Below are 24,814 nucleotides of genomic sequence, written 5' to 3'. Positions count from 1 at the left end.
CAGTAACACTACTTATTACTTAATGCTACGGCTTATGTACATATAATCAGCAGATAGAATACGGGGCATGGGAATACACTGCAGGCCTCACTTAGCATCAGTGAACCCTGGAATGGACATGATGTCAAGTCATAAGAAATAGTAGTTACTTGATGTAACTCCTGCACCATGAGTGTGAGCGAAGGCCTCCGACGGATTTTGTTATTGGTTGACCGAGACATATTTACTCTAACTGTCCAATCAGGGGGTAGTGTCCCCAAACTGTAAGACCTCAGCAGATATGATGTTCACCTCTTGTTGATACTCAGCAAAGATTATCAAAAAAGAGGGCCTGCTGGTCTTGTAGTAAGAGGGACTAACTAAGGGTCATAGGCCTAGTAACTATTTCTGTTTTGTATGAATCTATCCTCTTACAGGCTTTGCTATGGCTAACGCCAAAGGTGAAGTCCACATAAGAAGGCCCTGACCCCAGCAGACCCCTAACACACAGTCACTGGTGGGTGTCAGGGAAGTGGGGCAAGTCGCTTTGATGGTTGTTCCCGATCTGGGCACTTTGGAGGGAGTGCAAATAATGTGGCAGGTTTATAATACAGCCTAAAAGATGATATGTTACTTTTGATAGGAGACAATGATTAAGTCCATATTCAATAAGGTAAGCGGATATGATTTTAAAATATTCACATATATATGTGTGCCGGGTGTTAACATGATTACAGTGATCTTGATTTCACCATATCAAACTAGTATTATAACGTATAAAGTTTGTTTGAATTAGTTTGAATTACAGTAGGTTTGGAACTTGCTCCTTAATAGTGAGACTGGATACGTGAGGAATGAAGTGTATTGCATTCACTTGAGAAAAGAATCTGCTCTGTCTTACTGTATTCTCCTACTGTAGGAGATTATTGACTCAGAATTAAGAGAAAAGTTTTCATGAAAATGCTCTGAGGTGATATCTAATAAAAATTACACTTTGAAACCCTCCCAACAGCCATTGGACCGCATCTCTTTATTTACACACAGATTGAAAAAAAACATGGAAAATGCTTGGTGGAAAATTATAAAGATGTAGTCTCAAAATGTGAAACGTCGATCAGTAATCTGAGTTTCATTTGAGATGTTTCCCTTTTCTTATTTCAATTTTTATTTAATCTCTACAATTTCATCTTTCAGTTTGACAATTTAAATTTTTTCCCTTTTCCTTTTCAAAAAAATTTCTTCACATATTGAATTTGCTTTTTCAATATCCTTTTTACCTTTATTCATGACCTAAGTAAACTAGTGTTTGCTGTGCAGTAAAATAATAGTTTTTTAATTGACTATTTTAACTTTTTAAAAGATCTTCCTTGTCCTTCCACTGGAACAGCAGTCCCCAATGAAAAGGAGCATAATCAATCTCACACCAGTAGAGGGCGCAGTTTGGCTACACACAGGGACTATTCACACAGCATCAATCCTCACACTGCTTTTTACTAACGGGACTATTTCACCAATACTTTACTCTTAGTTGACTTTACTGTGAAAATCAAAAAAACGTGTCAACCATAACCGATTCAGGCTGTTTAAGGGATACATAATTTTGTTTTGTTTTTGCTAAATAAAATAGATAACAAAAATGTTTAAAACTACTTGGAGAATATTTAGAAACGGATTAAAAAATTATATATATATATATATATATATATTATTCATTCAGAAACACTGAAGTATTTTTCTTAGTAAACCAGTCTCAGGATTATATACATTTATAATTGTGAAGAATATGTGGGTCCTCAACTGCCGACTTGAACCAGGAAGCAGGTGAGTATAAAAGACACCTACCTGCCTGGTGTCTCGGGACATTGTGTTTGACTTGCAAGGAGAAATGCAGACGTCAAGTTCAACGACGCTTAAGAAAGTGTTTAAAATCCTCACACTCTTTGGTTTCCTCAGTGCGTCTTTCTTTGGAGTGCTGCTGCTGTACAACGGGACAGACATCTCCAGCCCCCAGGCCCCGCTTCAGCACGGGGGGTCCACTGGGAACGACAAGCTGGAGACACAGGCAGTTGTTCAACAGGTGCAGCCGAACATGACGACCCCAGCCCCGAGTGTCCCCTGGAAGGAGGAGGAGGGGACCACGCCGGGGGACAGGACACAGCCGTGCCCCGACGACCCCCCGGATCTCCTCGGTCCCCTCCAGGTGGACTTTAGACTCAAGATGACTCTGTACGAGGTGCGGCGGAAGCTGAACTCCTCTCTGCGGGAGGGAGGCCGCTACCAGCCCCCGGACTGTGTCTCCAAACACAAGGTAGGTGAAGACTTTCATATTCTAGAGGAGTAGCTCTGCAAACAGGTGTAAAAGCTCAGGTGGTTACTTTTTGATTTTATATTTATTTGTGAAATCATCCATCTGCGATCGTGATGAGCAAATCAGTAATGGATAACATGTCACGAGATCAGTGTTTCTAAAGAAAGAAATCACATAGAAAAGATTTGTGCTCGATAACGTCTAACCTCTACACACACAGACCGATCGATATATTTAGATTTAGTTTTTCATTAAAAACTGAAGTTCAAGTGTGTGTCACGTCAGGTTTATGTTGAATGTATTTATTTTATTTGTATTTGCTTTCCCAGGTTAGATTAAAAAAACTAACTGTAACCAAAACTCAACAGAAACATATTTGTGCTTTGATACTTACTACCTACTGCTAAATAACATATTTCTATAAAACTTAGTTTTATGTAGACTATATTTGTACATTTAAATTGTATACATTTTTTAATATTTCATTTCCCATGCTGGACAGGACGCGTCAAGCCACATTCTTTGCCCTGCTAACTCAGCCGTTTCATTTGTGTAGGTTGCAGTTGTCATTCCATTCCGAAACCGACACGAGCACCTGAATTACTGGCTTTACTACCTCCATCCTATCTTGATGAGGCAGCAGTTGGATTATGGCGTGTATGTCATCAACCAGGATGGGGATGGAGTGTTTAACCGGGCTAAACTGATGAATGTGGGCTATGTGGAAGCCCTTAAAGATTACGATTATAATTGCTTCGTCTTCTCTGACATAGACCTGGTTCCCATGAACGACCGGAACCTTTACAGGTGTTTTGACAATCCCAGACACCTGGCTGTGGCAATGGACAAATTTAATTTCCAGCTACCGTACGATACCTTCTTTGGTGGGGTTTCCTCGCTGTCCAAGGAGCAATACCTAAAGATCAACGGCTTCCCGAACACTTACTGGGGCTGGGGCGGTGAGGACGACGATATCTTCGGGCGGATCGGCCTCCGCGGGATGTCGATTTCTCGCCCCGACCTTCAGACGGGAAAGTACAAGATGATCAAGCACGTGAGAGACTTGCACAATGAGCAAAATCCAGAGAACCCCTACAAATTAAGCCATATCGGGAGGACCATGGATGAAGATGGGTTTAACTCCCTCAACTACACAGTCAAGGAGATTGTGAAGGACATTCTGTACACTTGTATCACTGTGGATGTTCACGCTCCGCCAAGCTGAACGAAAGGGGAACCTGTAGATTCTGGACTGAACCACCGTCTCTCGCAAGCATCTTAATAAACCACTGTGTGTGTTCAAGAGGGCAAAGTGTTACTGAAAACCACGATGAAGTGCAGAGTTTATTTTATTTTACTTATACTTGATAAGACATCATCCATCGATTTCTTACTGTCTCACATCTCTTGTTCTTGCTCATGATATAACTTAGTGCTCAAACCTGAACAAGGTGGACACATGTTTGGTTTAGGCGGAGGTTGTGCTGTCATCGCAGGGACTTTCTATGGACGGTTGCACAATGGCAGAGGATTAAAAGACTATTCTCATGTGTTCCATTGGTGTGTAGAGTGGAACAAGGGACCGTTTGTCCTAGAATCCATAAAATATCACACATCGCTCATCAAAACTCAAGATACACTGAATTTAAGTTCTTTTAATGCACAGCTAAGAGCCAGCGCAGCCATCTATTTTGGTTTTGAAAAACAGCCTTAATTTCGCCCATAATCCACTGGAAATAAGACCTAAATACAGAAGTAAATCGCTGTGCAACTGACTTATAGAGATGTCTTTAATAGAAGTCCGTTGTTTTAGCTATACCACAAGTCAAACTTGATGTGAGGCGGCTCCTAATTAGGTGATGGAATGGTCAATAAGGTGGGGGAGGGCTTTGATGTTTTATTTCTCATTTATACAATACTTTTATTTTTATGGTGTGGCCATGATGACATCCCAAAATCCATTTGATTTAAAAAGTTTTATTTTGTGTGCTTTAATGTGCTGTAGGGGCTCTTGTTATCATTTTCTGGGTACAGAATGATCACAGATATCATTTGAATGGCTATGGTGTTATTGTACTTTTTTTTCCTTTTTTTTTTTTTTTTTTTTTTTTTTTTATCGAGAAGTATTCGCAATGAAAGGTATGACCCCTGTACGGTCCAGCACTGTGATTACCGGTGAACACGAAAGCAAAAATGTTGAACATATAGCAATTAAACTGTGAGTGAAAAACTATTTAAACCTTTGCATTTTGTTCTTGCACACTGGAACATCACTGGTGCAGAAAGCGAGTGTTTCGTTATCCTATCAACAATGACTAATGTCTTCTGGGTGAGTTTTGATCGTTACTGGGGGAAAGTTCACTGAAGGTTGCAGTTAAGATTGTCTGCGATCGCACTCAGAACTTCTATTTGCAACTTAACTGAAACCAGGCATGGAAGGGTGTGGCATTCATTTTAACATTAAATTACATTTTATTTAGCCGACGCTTGAACTTGAACTGATCTGAAAGAAAAACCCATGGGAGATTTTAGGTGGTGCTCTCCATATTCATCGTTATAACATTATGTATGAGAATATCTTTAGGAAGAATCGTGTTACGTCACCTCCAGCAGAATTTCAGTGACTCGTAGAAACCAGGACGAGGGCCAGTGAGGCTGTTCTGTGGAAAATACATCACCATGACACTTTGTGTTTTTTTTGCCGTTAAATTTGTCACCAAGGATGACAGTTCACATTTAAACTGACCGCTGACAACCGTGCCTTGAATATTAAACTTGAAAAGGAAAAGTGAGAAACATCCATTCCCCTCAAAAAAGGAGACAAAAAGAGCTTTTGAATTTATTTGATTTGATTATTTTCTATTCAAATTCAGCTTTATTTCTATCATTTGGGGCCTGTGAAATAAAAGCTGTGGTATAAAAATGCTAATATTTCAAAAAGCAGATTTTTTTCCAGACCATTTGGGCAATGAGAAGCAGGTGGACTAGAGGAAGGTTGAGAGGCACGCAGACAGACAGACAGATCCCTTGTATAGAACGTGGAGCCATCAAAACCACTCTGATTCTGAAGTAGCTCTGATCGGCTGTCATTGCATTGCGTCCCACACATCTGAGACCACTCAAAACCAAGCAGAGGTTATTGACACAGAATTAAGAGAAAAGTTTTCATGAAAATGTTCTAAGGGGATAACTTATTAAAATTTTGATTTCAAACCCTCCAACCAGCCTTTGGACCACAACTGTTTATTTACACACAGATTGAAAAGCCAAATGGAAAATGCTTGGTGGAAAATTTTAAAGATGTAGTTTCAAAATGTGAAATGTCAATCAGTAAAGAGAGTTTCATTTTAGATGTTTCACTTTTTGTTATTTCCACTTCATATGTACAATTTCATCTTTCAGTTTGACAATTGCAAATTTTCACCTATTTAAATTTTTCCCTTTATCTTTTCGAATAATCTCTTCACATATTGAATTTGCTTATTCAATTTCCTTTTTACCTTTATTCATGACCCGCGTAAAAACAATTGTTTGCTGTGCAGTAAAATAATATTTTTAATGGTTTTCTTTTTTTTTAATTGTCTACTTGAACTTTTTAAAAGATCTTCCTTGTCCTTCCACTGGAACAGAAGTCCCCAATGAAAAGGAGCATAGTCAATCTCACACCAGTAGAGGGCGCAGTTTGGCTACACACAGGGACTATTCAAATAGCAGTTGAATTCACAGCATCAGTCCTAACATTGCTTTTTACCTACGGGACTATTTCACCAATACTTTCCTCTTAGTTGACTTTACTGTGAACATTTAAAAATATGTCAACAATAACCGAATCAGGCTGTATATGGGCTACATTATATTTGTTTTGTTTTTGCTAAATAAAATAGGTAACAAAAAAGTTTAAAAGTAGTTGGAGAATATTTAGAAACTGATTAAATAATTATATATATATATACTATTCATTCAGAAACACTGAAGTATTTTTCTTAGTAAACCAGTCTGTTTTTATAAATACATTTATAATTGTGAAGAGTATGTGGGTCCTCAACTGCCTACTTGAACCAGGAAGCAGGTGAGTATAAAAGACACCTACCTGCCTGGTGTCTCGGGACATTGTGTTTGACTTGCAAGGAGAAATGCAGACGTCAAGTTCAACGACGCTTAAGAAAGTGTTTAAAATCCTCACACTCTTTGGTTTCCTCAGTGCGTCTTACTTTGGAGTGCTGCTGCTGTACAACGGGACCCTTGTCTCCAGCCCCCAGGCCCCGCTTCAGCACGGGGGGTCCACTGGGAACGACAAGCTGGAGACACAGGCAGTTGTTCAACAGGTGCAGCCGAACATGACGACCCCAGCCCCGAGTGTCCCCCGGAAGGAGGAGGAGGGGACCACGCCGACGGATGGGACCACGCCGGAGGAGGGGACCACGCCAGCGGACAGGACACAGCCGTGCCCCGATGACCCCCCGGCTCTCGTCGGTCCCCTCGGCGTGGACTTCAGTCAGAAGCTGACTCTTGATGAGGTGCGGCGGAAGGTGAGCTCCTCTCTGCGGGAGGGAGGCCGCTACCAGCCCCCGGACTGTGTCTCCAAACACAAGGTAGGTGAAGACTTCCATATTCTAGAGTAGTTCTACCAGCAGGTGTCAAAACTCAGGTGGTCACGTTTTGATTTTAAATTTGTTTGGGAAATCATCCATCTGCGATCGTGATGAGCAAATCAGCAATGGACTTCATGTCACGAGATCAGTGTTTCTAAAGAAAGAAATCACAGAAAAGGTTTGTGCTCGATAAGGTCTAACCTCTATACACACAGACCGATCGATATATTTAGATTTAGTTTTTTATTAAAAACTGTGAAGTTCAAGTTGGTGTGTCACGTCAGGTTTATGTTGAATGTATTTATTTTATTTGTATTTGCTTTCCCAGGTTAGATAAAAAAAACTGTAACCAAAACTCGCCGTTAAATATTTGCGCTTTGATACTTACTACCTACAAAATAACTTCTGCAATTTACTGCTAAATTACATATTTCTAGTAAACTTTTACAAACCGTAAAAAAATGTAGACTATATTTGTACATTTAAGTTACATACATTTTATTTCATTTCCCATGTGTAGGTTGCAGTTGTCATTCCATTCCGAAACCGACACGAGCACCTGAATTACTGGCTCTACTACCTCCATCCTATCTTGATGAGGCAGCAGTTGGATTATGGCGTGTATGTCATCAACCAGGATGGGGATGGAGTGTTTAACCGGGCTAAACTGATGAATGTGGGCTATGTGGAAGCCCTTAAAGATTACGATTATAATTGCTTCGTCTTCTCTGACATAGACCTGGTTCCCATGAACGACCGGAACCTTTACAGGTGTTTTGACAATCCCAGACACCTGGCTGTGGCAATGGACAAATTTAATTTCCAGCTACCGTACGATACCTTCTTTGGTGGGGTTTCCTCGCTGTCCAAGGAGCAATACCTAAAGATCAACGGCTTCCCGAACACTTACTGGGGCTGGGGCGGTGAGGACGACGATATCTTCGGGCGGATCGGCCTCCGCGGGATGTCGATTTCTCGCCCCGACCTTCAGACGGGAAAGTACAAGATGATCAAGCACGCGAGAGACTTGCACAATGAGCAAAATCCAGCGAACCCTGGCAAATTAAGCCATATCGGGGGGACCATGGATAAAGATGGGTTTAACTCCCTCAACTTCACAGTCAAGGAGATTGTGAAGGACATTCTGTACACTTATATCACTGTGGATGTTCACGCTCCGCCAAGCTGAACGAAAAGGGAACCTGTAGATTCTGGACTGAACCACCGTCTCTCACAAGCATCTTAATAAACCACTGTGTGTGTTCAAGAGGCCAAACTGTTACTGAAAACCACGATGAAGTGCAGAGTTTATTTTATTTTACTTATACTTGATAAGACATCATCCATCAATTTCTTACTGTCTCACATCTCTTGTTCTTGCTCATGATATAACTTAGTGCTCAAACCTGAACAAGGTGGATACATGTTTGGTTTGGGCGGTGGCTGTGCCGTCATCGCACTTTCTATGGACGGTTGCACAATGGCAGAGGATTAAAAGACTATTCTCATGTGTTCCATTGGTGTGTAGAGTGAAACAAGGGACAGTTTGTCCTAGAATCCATAAAATATCACACATCGCTCATCAAAACTCAAGATACACTGAATTTAAGTTCTTTTAATGCACAGCTAAGAGCCACCGCAGCCATCTATTTTGGTTTTGAAAAACGGCCTTAATTTCGCCCATAATCCACTGGAAATAAGACCTAAATACAGAAGTAAATCGCTGTGCAACTGATTTATAGAGACGTCTTTCTGAGAAGGATGTTGCTTGAGCTATACCACAAGTCGAACTTGATGTGAAAAAGCTCCTAAGTAGGTGACAAGATGGTCAATAAGGTGGGGGAGGGCTTTGATGTTTTATTTCTGATTCATACAAATACCTTTTTTTTTATGATATAGCCATGATGACAAAATCCATGCAATAAAAAGTTTTATTTTGCGTGCTTTAATGGGCTTGTTATAATTCTCTGGGTACAGAATGATAAAAAATGTCATTTGAATGGCTGTGTTGTTATTGTACTTGTTTTGCAATGAAAGGTATGACCCCTGTACGGTCCAGCACTGTGATTACAGTGATTAGAACATAAGGCAATTAAACTGTGAGTGAAAAATTATTTCAACCTTTGCATTTTGTTCTTGCACACTGGAACATCACTGGTGTAGAAAGCGAGCATTCCCTCATCCTATCAACAATGACAAATGTCTTCTGGGTGAGTTTTGAAAATTCACTGATTGCTGCAGTTAAGATTGTCTGGGATCGCACTCAGATATAACTTCTATTTGCAACTTAACTGAAACCAGGCATGGAAGCATGATGCGACTTACAGTAAGTTCATTCAACCATGAGGGTAAAAACCCAGAACAACAAGAATCAAGATTGGACTATTTTCTCATTGGAGAAACTAATATATCAGCTTGAGTGTTTCATAATACCCGAGAGAGCCTATTTCGAAATCTTTTCTCAGAATTCTGAGATAAATACAGAAGAAGACATTCAAATCTTGGGTGGGGGAAGTGAAGTTGGATAAAGTTTCTTCACGTTGCGTGCTATAGAATGGAATCTAACCTCCTTTGAGTATTTGCGCACCTGAGGATGAGATAGAGAGAACAAATGAAATCTACACCTCCTTCACGGTTGCCTTGAGTTATTTTCACAGCAGACAAAGAGACCCGGAGTGACCAGTTTGGAGGTCCCAAAACTATTTTTTCAAGCTTCCCATTGTCCTCCGTCGTCAGGTTTGTTTCTGTATATATACAGATGGAGTGTCGTAATTCATGAGGAGTGTTCTTTAGAAAGACGATTCTGTTTCCTTGAATGTGAAACATTTCAATTTGTGTTGTTGCAATAGTGAAATGTTGTTACAATGTTCAGTACGGGGATTAATAAAAAAACAGGACCATTTCTGCATCTCACGAATGTTTCAGCAGAAAGTCGGTAACGTATCAGAACATTAACTATGAACTCAAATTGTAGAATGCTCTCATCATTCATCTTGTGACTCATAATTAAATTCACATTCTGTTTTGTTGCTCACATGCTCCCTTTCAGTATTGGAACTTAATTGAAATATAATTTCTTGCCGTTTAAACCTTTTTTAAAACAGAAAATCTTTCACTATAGAGATGCACCTAGAGCCAAGTGACCCTGGTCCTGTGTTGTTTTTACCGCGCTTGTGCACCAGTCTAAACCAGCTTTACCTGTATTCCCCTATGAAGAAGGAAACCTTTGCCCAGCATCGCACTCTGCTGCATGCTCAGTTCTATCACAGTGTGTGTACAGTGTGTACAAAAGCTTGTATGCTGATGAATTATTGACAAGTGGGAGGATTACACAACACAGCCTCTGAGAGGGACCATGCTGCATGGAGGGGAGAGCGAGAGAGGAGAGGCAGGAAACGGGATGAAAACAAAACAACACCAACAGAGAGAGAATGGACAGAATATGAAATGTTGGTGGCGGCTGCTGATGAGGTTTAAGGTGGTGCAGAGAAGAAGTGAGGAATTGATTGAGAGTGGAGGATGTGTGCTAAAGGTCAGAACCCTGTTCAAAGGATGAAATGAAAGATGCCATTACTCATTTACTGAAAGATTCTGTTTATGGATTATATAAGAACCTGTGTAAGGTCTAGTTGCATCTAGTGGTGAAGTTGCACACTACCTCCCTCAGCTTCACCCTCCACTTCCAAATATGTATATTAACCTACAAATATGATACTGGAAAAATATGGCGGTGCAGCATCGGCGACGCCATGTTTTTGTGTGTTTATTTGTAGAAAAAAGCTGCACCAGTCCAACTCCAGTCACGTCTCTGGCAGTTAACAGAGACCCAGTACTCTCCCATCCTCCTTCCTGCCCAGCCCCCTCTTTTCATTGGTTGACCTAGTGGAGTAACTATGGGAACGACTGGAGACAGGCTACCATGCAGAATGTGGGGTACAGCTTTTTTTTTTTAATGGTGCTCAAGGCTCCATCTCACACACACACACATGAACTAAACTAAAATGGGTTCCTGTGGTTTTTATTTAAAATGATCTTAATTTGACTTATTGCGGCCTATTGTAAAATATAAATATCCTGTATTTTGTAATGCTTCTTATAGGCTCCAGTTCAGTGGTCCCCAGCCTTTTCGAGCCTAAGATCCCTTTTTAATTCCAAACTTAGGCCGAGATCTACCATTACATCACGTTTTCATTTAGGTGACATTTTATCCAAAGCGACTTACAATAAGTGCATCGACCATAAGGAACAAACCCAGAACAACAAGAATCAAGAAAGTAAAATTTCTTCAAAAAAGCAAAACTAAAAGTGCCATTTAAGTGCTACTAAATTGTTTGTGTAAACTTGTATTCAAGGTATAGTTGTAAGAGGTGTGTTTTAAGTTTGCAGGGGAAGATGTGTAGACTTTCTGTCCTGATGTCATTGGGGAGCTCATTCCACCATTTAGGAGCCAGGGCAGCAAACAGTCGTGATTTTGTTGATATCTTCCAAAAAAAAAAACACTAGGAGGGTCATACTTATTATTTTTTGCATTTCTGTTAAAGGCTGAATGTACAAGAAATTAATATACACAAAGAAAGGCAGTTCTGCAAATGTTTCTATTCAATGCACAATATTCAAATTAATATCACTTAATATTTACGATGCAAAGTATGTAGCTTCTCAGTTCCACATCATGTTCTACAGAGGAGCTGCTACTGCAGCTCAATGCTTTAACATATAGGCTTTGATTTGAATATGGCCACAACTGAGATTATGGCCTTGTATGAACAAAGTCCCTTGTACTCAAATAAATACCAGTACTACAAAAATGAAGCCGTGCATCTTCTGCTCCTGCAAATCTTTCACAATAAAAAAAACTTAAGTTGAGTGTTTATATCAATCCAAATCATTGCAATAGAATTAACACATTTTTAACGCAACAATGTGTTTGTATTAGGATCACACATGGTGTTATATTTGACAGTCAGATCATGTGAAAATTCAATGGAAATCATGTTGCGTCAGAAGTAACACAAAATGTGGGGTTGTTCTAGAAACATCTGCTTTATAGTGTATGTTTAAATGTGAAAACCATCTCATCATTAGTCCCCTATGGCTGCTGTTTATCAAAAGTCACAAAGGCTAAGTAAAGACTTCATTTAAAGAGCGCAGATGCCTACTCCCAACTGAACAAACCTCTTGTTCTCTTCTTCAGTGCTTTACACAACATGTTGTTCTATGTTCAAGCACACAGTAAATCCTCCCTGTCGTGCACGCACATCAGATTTATGCACAAAAACTAATGCACAAACACACACAATGAGAATGGATGTCCACACGCAGCACCAAAGCAGCAGCGGATTAAATGATGAGATCAGCCAAACACACATGCGCACACCAGCGTGCACCGTCCTCCCTGTCAGCATGGCTGTAGCTTTGATGTGGTGGGCTGGTAAAAAGTGAGTGTTATGGTCTTACGTAAGGGCTTTTGCACAGACCTCAGGGTGCAGGAACACAGAGAGGAAGCTGAGTAGAAAGAGGGGAGGGGGGGGGGTGTTGCTGCACCATTACAAAGGGGATTCGCACTGCACCAAATCCTCCTCCTAATACGCTTCATGTGCTGCACCCACAACACAACAGCACGTGATCTGTTTCCAGCAACATGTGTCTTCTTGAAATGATGAGACCTTCGATTTCATGTTGATTAAGCACAATCACACACACACACACACACACACATACACACACACACGCACACACACACAAACACACTCACACATATGCACATGTTCCGTTTCCACATGAATCAGCTGTGTGTCAGCTGCTTCTTTGTTGTCATATTGCTCGTCTGCTCGTCCTCGTTCCCGCATATATTTTTCCTTTTGCCCTTCTGGAGTCCAACAGCAGACAATGACACATCCATCAGGCTTTCATCCCAGCAATCAATAAAATGTATCGATAACCTATTATGCCCAAGCCAAGCGGCGCTCTTTGCAAGTGTGGCTCCACAACAAAAATGCAACACGCCACACATCAACAAAAAGCATCTCTGTTTCTCCCATCCACAGCCTGGGCCCCTTGGGGGATCTGAGCCCCCAGGATGTGTTGGTGTGAAGGATGGAGGAGAGGGAGTGAAGGAGAGAAGGGCTCAGTCTAGTTACTCTCTTTCTATAAGTACATGATTAAGCACATGAAGCTGCCGGCATTAATGGAATCCCTAAACGTGGTTACAAAGAGTCATGAGCTTGTTTGTCGGCGCAAACACAGTTTTATTCATTAAATAAGAAAAGTGAAAGGATTTCACACCGTGAACAGATGGTTAAATAAAGATAACAAATAAAAAAAAATAACTTTGTTTGCAATGCAGTGATCACATGGAGGCTCAATTTGTAGGAGAGGAAGGAGAGAAAACAAAAACAGAGGGAGCTGAGCAACTTGGCAATCTGCTGGCCTCCATGTTTGATGTCATCCCTGTGCAGCGGCAAAACACATCACAGTCAACAAATTCATTAACCAAGGAGGATTTGAACAAAACCTGTTAAATATATAAAATGTCACTATAAAGTCTTGTCTAGTTCAACCATTTGATTGTGTGGTTTCCCATTCACAGTTGTGATTTTTGTACCACTGAGCCAACTGTTTTCATCAGCAGTCCAAAAGTATCATCCCATTTTTACCAGGTGCGATGGTTTTTATTGTTGTCCACCCTGTACCCTGTATTACTCCACCCATTTTCCCTCCTGATTCCTTTCAATCCCTTCCTCAACGGAGGAAGGATGAATGAAATTGATTGCATGCTACTGTAAATTCAAAAAGACAGGAACAGATGTGATCCAAGTGACCTTTACTCTCCCCTTTCCTCTGGGTGAGAAATACTCTCACCGCAGACCTGGGAGGTTACTCCGGGGCCTGTTCTATGCTCAACCATCAGGAGGATGAAAAGATACCTGAACCTGGAGCAGCATTTTGGATCAATCTTCGGCTCCTAAACCAGATGGAAAGCTATCATGAACTAGAACGACCCTCGAATGTCATTGGAACCCCTTGTGGCTCGGATTAGAGAAAACTCGCCTTTCTCTCATCTAATGGATGGAGAACACTCTGCCCCCAGTAACTTGCCTCACTCAGCCACTGACAAAGGCCCTTTAGGACTGCAACACACACTACTCATTCTTAATACAAGTGCACACACTGTGCAGTAGCTTGTTTCCGTTTTACAAAACACTGGGGGTCTTAGAAAATAGTGGATTCCGCCCATTGTCTTGCCCCCACAGAAAGAGGGACAAAGAGGAAAACACACCAACACAGGGGGAAATATATGCTGACCAATGATCTACCATGATGTCAACTACATTCCGATTCACACGCAGCTAACAGCGGATCCTAGAATGAGGTTGTACGGCAAGTACAAAAGCCAGGAAATGGGGGTGAAGGACTCTGCTCTGTGTTAGCATCAGTCCCCAGATTTTACAGATAGAGGGCGGACTATAGACAAACTGGTGCAATCACAGTTTAAGATCTGTGCAATGTGACCTAGGAAAACAGGGCTTACAAAACAGTATGAAATACAGTGAAAGAGAAAGTTCTAGCTAGAAAAAAAACAGTTGTTAGTGCATGTGTCTTTAGAGAAGAAAGTCATCAAGTGTAGCTACGAAGAAAAAGGCCAAAGGCTGCACAGTGTGTGTCTTAGATCCTTCTTTGTTAGATGATGTTCCTGACCTTTGTGCCGGGTGCATGTGTGTGGCACTGCATGCAGAGATGGAGAAAAAAGGTTTTTGTGTGTGTGTCCGTGTGTTATGTCAGTGCACCGGATCCCTCCAGGTAGAATATTGCGATAGTTTTCCAGGTTTCCATCTGTAGCTTAACACTTGTAAATCCCAGAGGTTGATGGATGGATGTACTTCCAGTGATTCAGTGATGCAGATCCAAATATCACAGGCTTAATCCAAACTTCCGAAATACATTTTTTTACCAGTCAACAAACTGGAGCCTTCTGCAGAGAAGCGTTCCTGTATTTGTAGCTGCAAAGTTTTACAACCAGTTCAGATCTAAGAACTCATTTGGAAATATGCACGTTTAGTTTGAATAAACTGTGCAGTCACTAGGAGAGCTGAAAGTAAAATACACATACAACAGCAAAACAAAAAATGTGGCTGTGGATGTTGTTGAGATTATGCCAGACTATTAGAGAACGTCAAACTTTGGCTCTAAATTCAGAGGATTAGGAGGTACTTTGTTACTGATTAGACAAGATGACAAACTCAAAACAACTAGAAAAACTTCATTTAGATGAGGTCCTTCTGAGTAAATTGAGTTATGTGATTTGGAATTCCATAAGAAAACAGGAGATATAAAAAAGGTGCTCTGCTGTTTTTTCTCCTTCTTTATCGCAGTGTGCAGTCTTGAGCTGAATCCAAGTGTCAGTAAGTCAGGAGCTTTTCCAGGAAGCTACAAGGCAAATGTGTCTATTGCATGGCCATGGATTGTCAAGAGTCAACCTCCAATGTTCCTGCGAGGGGCCATGAAGTGTGAACCCAGCTTTTTGGAGTCTCCTCGTGACTTTCTCAAGCGAACAAGCCCATTCATTCTCGTCGTCGAAAGCCAAAACACTTGAGGAGTGAGTGCTTTTAAGATTTGAGAGGAATTTATAGGCTGTTAACTCCACAGCTCAACATTTTTCTGCGTGTGGGAAAACTTTTGGCTGTGCATAAACCGCACCATAGCAAGGTACAAACTCAAGCCCAGACCATAGTGGGGGAGAACTACCAGTTTGACAGAAACTACTTCTTGTGGGCAGTTCCTCTGCTGCCGGGTTTGTTTCCAGATCGACGGACAGGCACCTTAGATACAGGAATTCTGGTGCGGACTGGGGGAGGCGCCTCGGTCTTTGGTGGTTGGGATTCAGCCTCCAGGACGGACGAAAGGCCTGACTGGCTCACAGAGTGGGGTGGTGACGACTGTTTGTTGCTTACTGGGATTTTGGAGTCACGTGGAAGGCTGGCGCTGCCTTTCATCGATCGAAATGAAGAAGAGGAGGAGGAAGAAGGAGGAGTTGTTTGGGATGTGGGGCTTAGTTTGTACTCAGTAGATGGAGAAGGGGTACTGTTTAGATCGTCATCTCCTTCCAGTTCTTCATCATCTCGATGCTCCTCAGGGTCATCATAAAGGTCATAAAGTTGGTCTCCAGAGTAGCTGTCGCGTGATAGGGCCATCCTCTGGTTACGCTGCAGCCTGCTCTCATCAGGCGTCGCTGTGGGGGTTGCTGAGGGTGTGTCCCAGTAGCCCTCATCACTGAGTGGCTCTTTCTCCCCAGGTGATGTTGGATGGCGGCCATGTGGGTGAGGGAGGGAGGTTTTAGCTGGCCGGACTGCAGCTCCGCCGACGACTGGAATTTTGCTCAGCCCCAATGCCTTCACCTGGGGTACCTTCCGTTCTGAAATCCTGGAGGCAAGAGAAAGGTGGCTGCTTGAGGGGTTGGAGCGAGGGGGATACGTGGAAGTAGGGGTGGTGGAGGGAGGTTGATGCAATCTGGGCAAAGCCGGAGAGTTGTCCCCCGTGGAGGGCAGCATGTGCCAGAGCCCTTGCATGTCTGCATCGTCCACTCCTTCTGGACTTGCCATTTCTTCCCCTCCACCCATGTAAGCCACCACACCACTACCAGCTGGGTGCTGCTGTGGTGGAGGTGGAGCCCGAGCCCTGGCTGGGAGGGAGGCATGCCCTGAGCTTAAGGAAACAGAGTAGATGGGCTGGCTCAGCTGGGAGGGTAGAGACGGTTTGGACGGGGATCCACGGGATGTGGCACTAGCGACACCAACCGCTCTCCCAACACTTGCTCCCACAGGCCCCCCTCCTCCGCCACTACTGCTGCTGCTCGTGCCACTGCCCCCATTACCTGCCGGACCCTCATCGTCTGCATCGGCAGTAATGTCCCCACAGCCTGTCAGTGAATCAAAGCTCTTCAGGGATGTGACGTCATTGAAGAGAAGAGAGCAGAGTCTGTCCACCGAAGGTTCCGAGGGTGGGTCACCCGTGCTGCAGCGGTCCAAGGGGGGCGAAGCAAGAGAGGGGGTGAGGCTGGAAATTGAGGCTTTGGCTTTTTGAATGGTCGGCCGCAGCGGCGAGTCAGTGGGTGTGTAAGGAACGGGGGAGTCTGGCTCAACAGATGGCCCTGTCATGGCAACACAGTGTGGTGGTGTCATGGTAACAGTAGTAATCGGAGTCTCTGTTGCTCGGAGGTTAGGCTCTGCCTCTGCATTCCCACCATCCTCTTGGTGATGATGCGGAGGTGGTTCAAGGGTAAGAGTAATATCCTTTACCTTCTCAGAGTGGGTACTATCCCCATCCTTCTCCTTGGGACCTTCCACCTCTACCCCATCTCCCTCGTTAGTTTTTTCCTTTCGTCTCCATCGCATGCTGCTGAAGAAGCCCTTTAGGCCCCTCCCTCTTCTAACAAGTCCCGACCCCCCATTTTCAGTCGACCTAAAACTCCCACGTCGGAGTAGAGAGAAGAAACTCAGGGATTTGCTGAGAGACCTCACCGGGCCAGCTTCCAGGCTGGCGAGCCCGTCCCCTCTCTGTCCATCAGTGTCGTTGGTTGAGCCTATTAGTCCATCGTGGGTTTTACTCCTAATGAGCTCCGACGCCGAGCCATTCCCATTCAAAGAATTCCCATTGTCAGAATTCCCGTTGCTCCCGCTGTTTGTGGCCCCTTTGTTCCTGAAGGAGAAGAAGCTGGCCATCCCGGAGCCGGTGCGTCGCTTTCCGAAGAGTTTGAAGGCAGCTTTGTTGATCTTCCCAGTGGGCTGGGGGTCACACTGAGGGGCCACAGGAGGCTCTACGCACTCAGACTGCACCTCCATTATCTAGCTCTCGCTATCGCTCCCACTCTATCGTCTCCCTCGAGCTCTCTAGCTGCCTTGCTATCCTCTCTCTCTCTCTCTCTCTCTCTCTCTCTCTCTCTCTCTCTCTCTCTCTCTTTCTCTCTCTCTCTCTCTCTCTCTCTCTCTCCCTCTATCTCTCTCTCTCTCTGTCTCTCTCTGGCAACAAACACACTCACCCTCTCTCTCCACCCTGCTGTCTGGTCCTCACACTCCCACTCTGACTTACTCTAATGCACGCCTGCTGGTTTTCTCTCCCTGTCTCCCTCCCTCCCTCTCTCTCTCTCTCTCTCTCGCTCTCTCTCCGGGTGCTGCTCCTACTGTATCCATGGCAACTGGGTGGGCTAAGCAGCTTTCGTCAACGTTGGCGGGGTGCCAGTTTCTTTCCTCCCCACCCTCCCCCCATCCTTGTCCTCCCCTCATCCTACATCCAATGCACCGTTTGCTCATTTCATTTAACCGTTCATCAATCTACGAGGCCGGACCCCGTTACATCTGTCCCTTTGGTTCTGCACAGGTTTCCCTCTGCACACATCTCAGTGCATTTGGCAAATGGGAGACAAGCACTCACCGATGCAATATGAAAGATTAAACATGAGTTTAATATATTTATGCAAACTCTCTCAGTGAGTTATGGAATTGGAATGGCAAATCATCGCGTTTTTCGGATGTTTGTTTGATTTGATTTTGATCAGAATTTGATTTTATTCTGATTATCGATATAGGAATGTAAAAACAAATGAAAGCTAACTATGTAATAGCAACAAGTTTTACATAAATAAATATTTTAGTTGGTAGGTAGGTCAAGTTTCTTGCAAACTGGCGCATGACATTACAAATTCTTCACGTCACACACTTCATATTGCCCTGATGTGTGTGTCTGTGTGTAAGAGAGAGCGGAAAAGCTCAAAGTAAACTAAATAAGCGCGTCACAATCCTGAATTAGAGGATTGAAATACAAGACCTGCTGATCAACAGAATGAGTGGGCTTAAGCCGGGATATGGATTTAGAAAAAGGAAAACCATTATATTTCAGTGTTGCTATGCACACACTCAGATCCAGCTCAGACATTCGTCCAACACAGTTTGGGCCAGACACACAACATAGGCCATATGGCCTTGGGCCCTCTTCCATATGGACACACAGGGCCAGGTGTCTGAGAGGGATGACATTATATTTAACTGTCATGCTGACTGGGTACGTCCATGTGTCGGTGTGTTTGTAACCACAATAAACCAACGCCTCCTGGGTATTTGTTTTCAGTTTTACCAGTTATGTTTGAGCAGGCTTTGTTAATCTAAAATGTCATCTGGGTCTAAGACACCTACAAAAGTCTCAATGTTTGTGTTCTGTGTGGAGAAATGTTTGATGCATGGACTCGTCTGATTGTAAATAGTTTAGGGTGAAAAGCTACAAGCTGTCTACTCTGGATACCCCAAAATATTGACCATTGGACCTAGAGGCTAATTTGTCCTCAGACTTTAGCCGATGGGCTCTGAGATTCGTTTGGTTTGACATTATTTATTACAGAGATTAATTTAAAAGATAATTTTTTTTGATTGGGTGCTTCACAGCTTTCCTTGAGCCACTTATTTTGGAAGGTACATCTCTGAGTTCTCCAGTTGTTGGTGCTGAGAGTGATCCACCATGGGTGCTCTTTTCACTGCCTATTCTATCCTCCCAACCCCCATGAATCTCCCAGATACCCCGACCCACTTACAAGCCTCCGCTCCCCACCTTCCCTTCCTCCCCTGCTCCTTTTCTCTCTCTCCTCCTCCTCCTCCTTCTTCTACTCCTTAGTCGCTGTGGGCATTTAGACTCTCCTCTTCCAGCCCACTGCTATCAAACAATGTCTGCATTCATCCCCCCAAGGCAACAACACACACACAGATCCACAGACGTCCTCACACCAACACAAGCACATTCTGTGGGCTTCCCCAGAGTGAAGCGCTGGAGCGTATATCTTCCTTGTGCTCTCCCGCCAATGAGAAGGATAAATTGCCCTCGAGTCAGTCACCTCAGCCTGCCCGCTTTCCAGACTGTCAGTCCCCCAGGCTGCAGTTTTTCAGGTACATCAGATACTCAAGCAGAACACGCCACGGCCAGCAGCTACAGCTACAGGCTGCTACAGCAGGTCAGCTGGCTGATGGGTGGACATGAAGCTGACACTGAGCAGCAGATGGCTGGTGGATTGAGGAGTGGGTTCAGTTATCACACGGTGAGACAAAGGATATTCGCAGAGTCCTAGGGGTGGAAGTGCACATTGTCATGCTTGTTTCAAACCCTCCGACGACAGTAAAGCATGCGTTATCGTAAATTGGTGGGAAATCCTCAGTTGAGAGGAAGATACCGAGACACGAAAAGAAAATTTTCTTAGAGACAGCTGTGTTCTATAGGCTTTCTATGGACATTTCTAATTTGATTTACATTTGCAATATGCAACATGTGCATTGTTCCCAACCCTAATGATTAATTTCTCTGCTGTGTCTTTTCAGCTGTAAGAGAGAAGACAAAGTGCACACATGCAATAGAAGAAGCCCCCCCCCCCACCCCCATCTCTCTTTTTTTTTCTCTAAATAGGGTTCCCATTTCAGCCCCTTGAGGGAATCCCGACACTAAGTGGGACAGTTAGAGGACATTTCTCTTTGCCTCTGCGCTGTGTTTTTCTAATAATATAGCTGCTCACGTGTGTGTGGGCATGCGATGCAGCCTGTGCAACTTTTGCACAATGTCTGCATCTACACAATGTGTCCTCACGCCCCCAAACACTCTGCTGCTGGATATCAATATTGATGTTGTATTTAAAAGCACTTGGGTTTGTGTGTATGACAGAGAAACGAAGGAGAGGTTGGATGGGTGGATGGATGGATGGATGGATAGATAGATGGATGGATTGAGTATGTTTTTCAATAAGATGACGAGATGCTGGATATATAACATTCAAATCGCAAAGTACTGCCCAAATTAGTGATAGAATGAGTTTAAAGGGACTGGACCTGACATGTAGTTATTGTACACTGAATTTCATCCACAATCCAGTGTTGGAGGGACTACTCTCCTGCCTGTGCAATTCAATGGTTTATGCGTGCAAGCCCATTTCACTGTGTATATTCTGTTCACACTGTATCTATTAGTTTTTATTCCAAATATTTAGAATATATAGCATGTCTGTTCATTATTACATTTTTGACTGCTCTCTTGCTGCTCTAACACTGCAAATTTCCCTTTTGTGGGACCAATAAAGGATTATCTTATCTTATCTTTACAAGTAGCCTACTGCATTACTCTCTTTACATGAGTGCGACCAATAACTATGTGCGCGGGGTCGAACCTTGTCGTTCCGAGCTCAGGGACCAAACGCAACTTGCCTGTTCCTGTGAGTGTTTCACTATTTGCATTTAAAATAAAGTAGTCCCAGCCTCTAATGCAAAATCTTCCAGTGATGCAAATGATTACAAGGTGACGCAGGTGTTTGTTTTTGCATAGAAATACAAAAGAGATTCCTCATGTAAAGCCTCCTCTGATTATTCCACTGTCACCTGAACATAATTTAATTAGCTTGCCTTGTTGAACAACCATGACAGAAAAGTCTGAAGTCCGGCAACTAATATTCAAATCTTGCCAGACAACTAATACAAAAAATATAAAAATACAAAACACAATAAACAACACAGCAAAACAAAAACATAATCAAACTCCTAAGAATTATATTTAGTTTTCTTATGAGATCACACAATCAAAGTCCCTTTCCCAACATATTTTGAGGCCCTACAACTATGGAAATTCTATGTAAATATAATCATAGAATTTAGATGCTCCCTTATTTGTATACTCCATCTTAAGTGAGAGGTCTTCAATTACAGTTTTACGTTGAAAATGTGTTTATTTGATATATAGCAATGCCTAATTTAATAACCAATGCGTAGGTATACTGAGTGGAACTAATGCAGTCCCATACAAAATGACTAATATTATATAAGAAGAAATTTACTCAAATTTCCTTCGAATTTAAATGGGACATATTATGCCCATTTTACCACAGTTGATATGGTCCCTTGGGGTCTTAATGAAATGTCTGTAACATATTTTGGTCATAATACCACAGAATAATTTAAAACAGCACCCTTTTACCCTGTCTAAAACAGCCCTCCTCAGATGTACCTGTTTTGAGTGCCCCGCCCCCCTCACCCCGGTGAGCCCTGCTGCAAGAGCCCCAGCTCCCCAGCTCAGTCCCGCAGTGGGAGCAGTGGGAGCTTGAGCTGCCGCAGCAGCAGCATCCTTCCACACTGTTGAGTCAATGTTTTGAGGTGTCCTGGGGGTCCCTTGTTTATGCGGCCACTTAAATGTCTGACGGGTAGCAGCAGACATATTTGTTCAACAAGAGCCTTTTAATTAAAAAAATATATGAAACAACTGACAGCAAATTACGTCCAGATTAGATTTAACCGTGGAGTTACGGAGCTGAGTCATTAACAGCTTTTAATAGTTTTTTCTAACACTGTGCGTGTATCAATAATTCACTGCAGTAAACGTGACTGAGTGACGCAGAGGAGATCACTTACAAGAAATGAAGAAACTTTGCAAATAATATCCCAGAGAGGAGGTGAGGATCCACTGATGTTAGGGAATCGGTCAGATGCTCTAAATGGATAAATACTGACGTGACACCGGTGCGGGGTTCTGCGCATTGTGTGCATGCGAATGGAAAGATGAGGAGGAAGCGAGGGTCCTACGCACTCTTTTATAAATCCGAACCCTGATCCTTTACACAGATTTGTAAAAGTCTAAATTACATTACAATTTTTTTTTTCTTTTTTTAAACCATGTGTTATCATCCAATTTATGATACCCATTGTTGCCACTAGGTAGATAAACTGATTTTTGAAGTGCAACCTCAAACATCATGTTTAATCTCTGGGAGATGCTTTGAAGTGTCTTTGATAGTGTTCATTTAGTATTTAATCAGATATAAATGATATTGTGAGTGTGTGTGATTGCCCTTCATCATCGTCGTCCAGCTACCGATTAAACTAAGCTATATTGTGTGTGTGCGCCATGTTTGTGCATATGTACAGAAGTAAGTAAAGCCCCTGGGATTACCCTCTCTGCCCTTTTGTTACTGTTAGTAATCAACAGGGAGTGGTACTAACTGTTGTTAATCCTTCTTAGAACAAACTCTGCAAACACTTCCAAAATCTGTACACACACACACACACACACACACACTCACACACACCCGAGAGCCCTCAAACGGCCTGCTTGCCCACAGCCAGTCATCTCAGAACCAAACTTTAAGGAATATACCATTTGAGTTGGAGCTCCCCAAAGGAAGGGTTGGCCATGCTATGCAATAACCAACGCATATGAAAAAAAAATGAGCCTGTGTTTATTTTGAGTGTAAGTAAAGCAGTGTTTCCCCCTTGTCTTCAGTGTTCTACCAGCATGGCATGTGCTGCACATCTGAATGATTCAGGACCCTGACGGAGCCCAGCAGCAGCTTGTTCTCAATGTTTAATGGGAGATAATATGCACAAGTAGGCTACATGAGGACGCCTGCCTGAACGCAGAGAGCCAGGAGCCACGGTGCTCGAGGTGTGTTTACTTAGACTAAGCATTTGGTCAGCATTCCAACCTTGTCACAAACACCGGATTATCGTGAAGCAGGGGTGGGGAACCCTCCAGCCCACCAGAGAACCCGAGCTGGCCAGTGAAAGGTCAATTCCAAGAACAAAAGCACTTGGGTGGAGTCATCGATCAAACTCAGCGGAGATTCAACACACGGAAATGAGTTGGTTGGTATTTGTTTCCTCGGCTAAGGACGGTGTTTACACCCTGTTTACTGGCTTTTAGCAGGATAATGCAAAAGCTACTAATCGGCTTACCCTGAAACTTGGTAGAAGGATGCTGTGGGTCAGGAAAGAGCCTGTTAAAGTTTGGTGCAGATTTAGCATCTTTTTTGTTTGAGTGTGAAAGTGGGAGAGAGAGCCTGGAGGAGGCAGATCAGAACAAAACCTGTGGATTCAAACCCTCGTGGGTTCTCCACTTAACAAAGTAAAGATATTGGGGACTCCAGAGAGGCTTTTTGAATGCTGGAGAAAATTAAGCAAATATTACCCTGAAGGATTTTCATGATAAATTAATTTGACAAATTAACAATGAATACAAATTACTGATCTGGATGTTGGCGGAAGAAATGGAAATAAAAAACGGAAGGGTAGAAACAAATCGTTGCGGTAAACCCTCCTCTTTATATTTCTTCTACGTGTGGGTACTTATTGCACCAACCACTGGGCCCCTTTTGCTTTCAATTGACAGAGCTTTGGAATAGAGCTGACACAAGGCGAACACACATAACACTGTACTGTCAGGCTGCATCTGTACTGAAAGCTGTTGTAGCTGAAGAACGACACCTTTATTAACTCAGACACTGAGTTGTCTGAGGCTAAAGTTTGTCCCCTTATCAACAGTGTGATGGAGGATGGTGAAGACTGGTTTCTGAAGAAGGGAGCTGTGAGCACAAAATCCATATGGTAATTAAAACATGTCAAACATGGATATTGTTGGTTATCTGCCATGAGCTATTTACATTTGCACTCTACAGAAACATGTTTGACTGACATTACTTACGCCATCAAGCTTCCACATCAAATGTGCCTCTGAAGCCTGATTGGTTGTGGAGCGTGTTTGCTCGCACAGTACATTAATCAAATCCTTTCTGAGCTTCGACATGACGCAAGACTTACAACCGTAGTCTGGAATTAACACAGAATTACTGTAGCAACAAATTTAAGCCAAAATACGTTTTAGCTGAAAAATTAATATGAATTTTTGGCCAAAATTCACATGCTACATCCCCTGGGTAATACATGTTCCCATGATGTATTGCTCCAAGACATGGCAAAAACTATAGATGATATTAGATAATACCCTATAGATTATAGTTTATGCAGATACACTTAGTGTGATATATTTGCTGTGTGGGGTTATTGCTGAGCTAAGCTTTCAAAAACGTATCCGAGAACTTAAAAACAGTCCAGCAAATCATGTCTTTTATTTGACAAGCCAACTCATGACCTAA

The 24,814-nt window shown here is 42.8% G+C and overlaps 3 protein-coding genes across 3 annotated transcripts; 2 read left to right on the top strand and 1 right to left on the bottom strand.

Annotated features, from left to right (window-relative positions):
* Positions 1 to 1,851: 1,851 nt before the first annotated feature.
* On the top strand, positions 1,852 to 5,426 carry LOC133933103 (beta-1,4-galactosyltransferase 1-like). The gene is made up of 2 exons (XM_062380068.1): positions 1,852 to 2,287; positions 2,844 to 5,426. Exons 1-2 carry the CDS (start codon positions 1,865 to 1,867, stop codon positions 3,510 to 3,512), a joined length of 1,092 nt encoding a protein of 363 aa, XP_062236052.1. The 5' UTR covers positions 1,852 to 1,864; the 3' UTR covers positions 3,513 to 5,426.
* Positions 5,427 to 6,397: 971 nt separating this feature from the next.
* On the top strand, positions 6,398 to 9,313 carry LOC133933102 (beta-1,4-galactosyltransferase 1-like). The gene is made up of 2 exons (XM_062380067.1): positions 6,398 to 6,879; positions 7,400 to 9,313. Exons 1-2 carry the CDS (start codon positions 6,421 to 6,423, stop codon positions 8,066 to 8,068), a joined length of 1,128 nt encoding a protein of 375 aa, XP_062236051.1. The 5' UTR covers positions 6,398 to 6,420; the 3' UTR covers positions 8,069 to 9,313.
* A 2,148-nt stretch (positions 9,314 to 11,461) lies between these two features.
* amer2 (APC membrane recruitment protein 2) lies at positions 11,462 to 17,909 on the bottom strand. Its single transcript, XM_062379028.1, has one exon. It carries the CDS (start codon positions 17,715 to 17,717, stop codon positions 15,639 to 15,641), a length of 2,079 nt encoding a protein of 692 aa, XP_062235012.1. The 5' UTR covers positions 17,718 to 17,909; the 3' UTR covers positions 11,462 to 15,638.
* Between the last annotated feature and the right edge of the window lie 6,905 nt (positions 17,910 to 24,814).

Source organism: Platichthys flesus, chromosome 21 (assembly GCF_949316205.1).
Source record: "Platichthys flesus chromosome 21, fPlaFle2.1, whole genome shotgun sequence".
NCBI lineage: Eukaryota > Metazoa > Chordata > Actinopteri > Pleuronectiformes > Pleuronectidae > Platichthys > Platichthys flesus.
Note: the sequence above shows the minus strand (reverse complement) of the source record. Positions and strands in the feature narration are given on the sequence as shown.

Coding starts and splice junctions, on each gene's coding strand:
- amer2 (XM_062379028.1), bottom strand. CDS start 17,717: ATGGAGGTGCAGTCTGAGTGCGTAGAGCCTCCTGTGGCCCCTCAGTGT.
- LOC133933103 (XM_062380068.1), top strand. CDS start 1,865: ATGCAGACGTCAAGTTCAACGACGCTTAAGAAAGTGTTTAAAATCCTC. Junction 2,288..2,843: donor ACTGTGTCTCCAAACACAAG/GTAGGTGAAGAC, acceptor TCATTTGTGTAG/GTTGCAGTTGTCATTCCATT.
- LOC133933102 (XM_062380067.1), top strand. CDS start 6,421: ATGCAGACGTCAAGTTCAACGACGCTTAAGAAAGTGTTTAAAATCCTC. Junction 6,880..7,399: donor ACTGTGTCTCCAAACACAAG/GTAGGTGAAGAC, acceptor TCCCATGTGTAG/GTTGCAGTTGTCATTCCATT.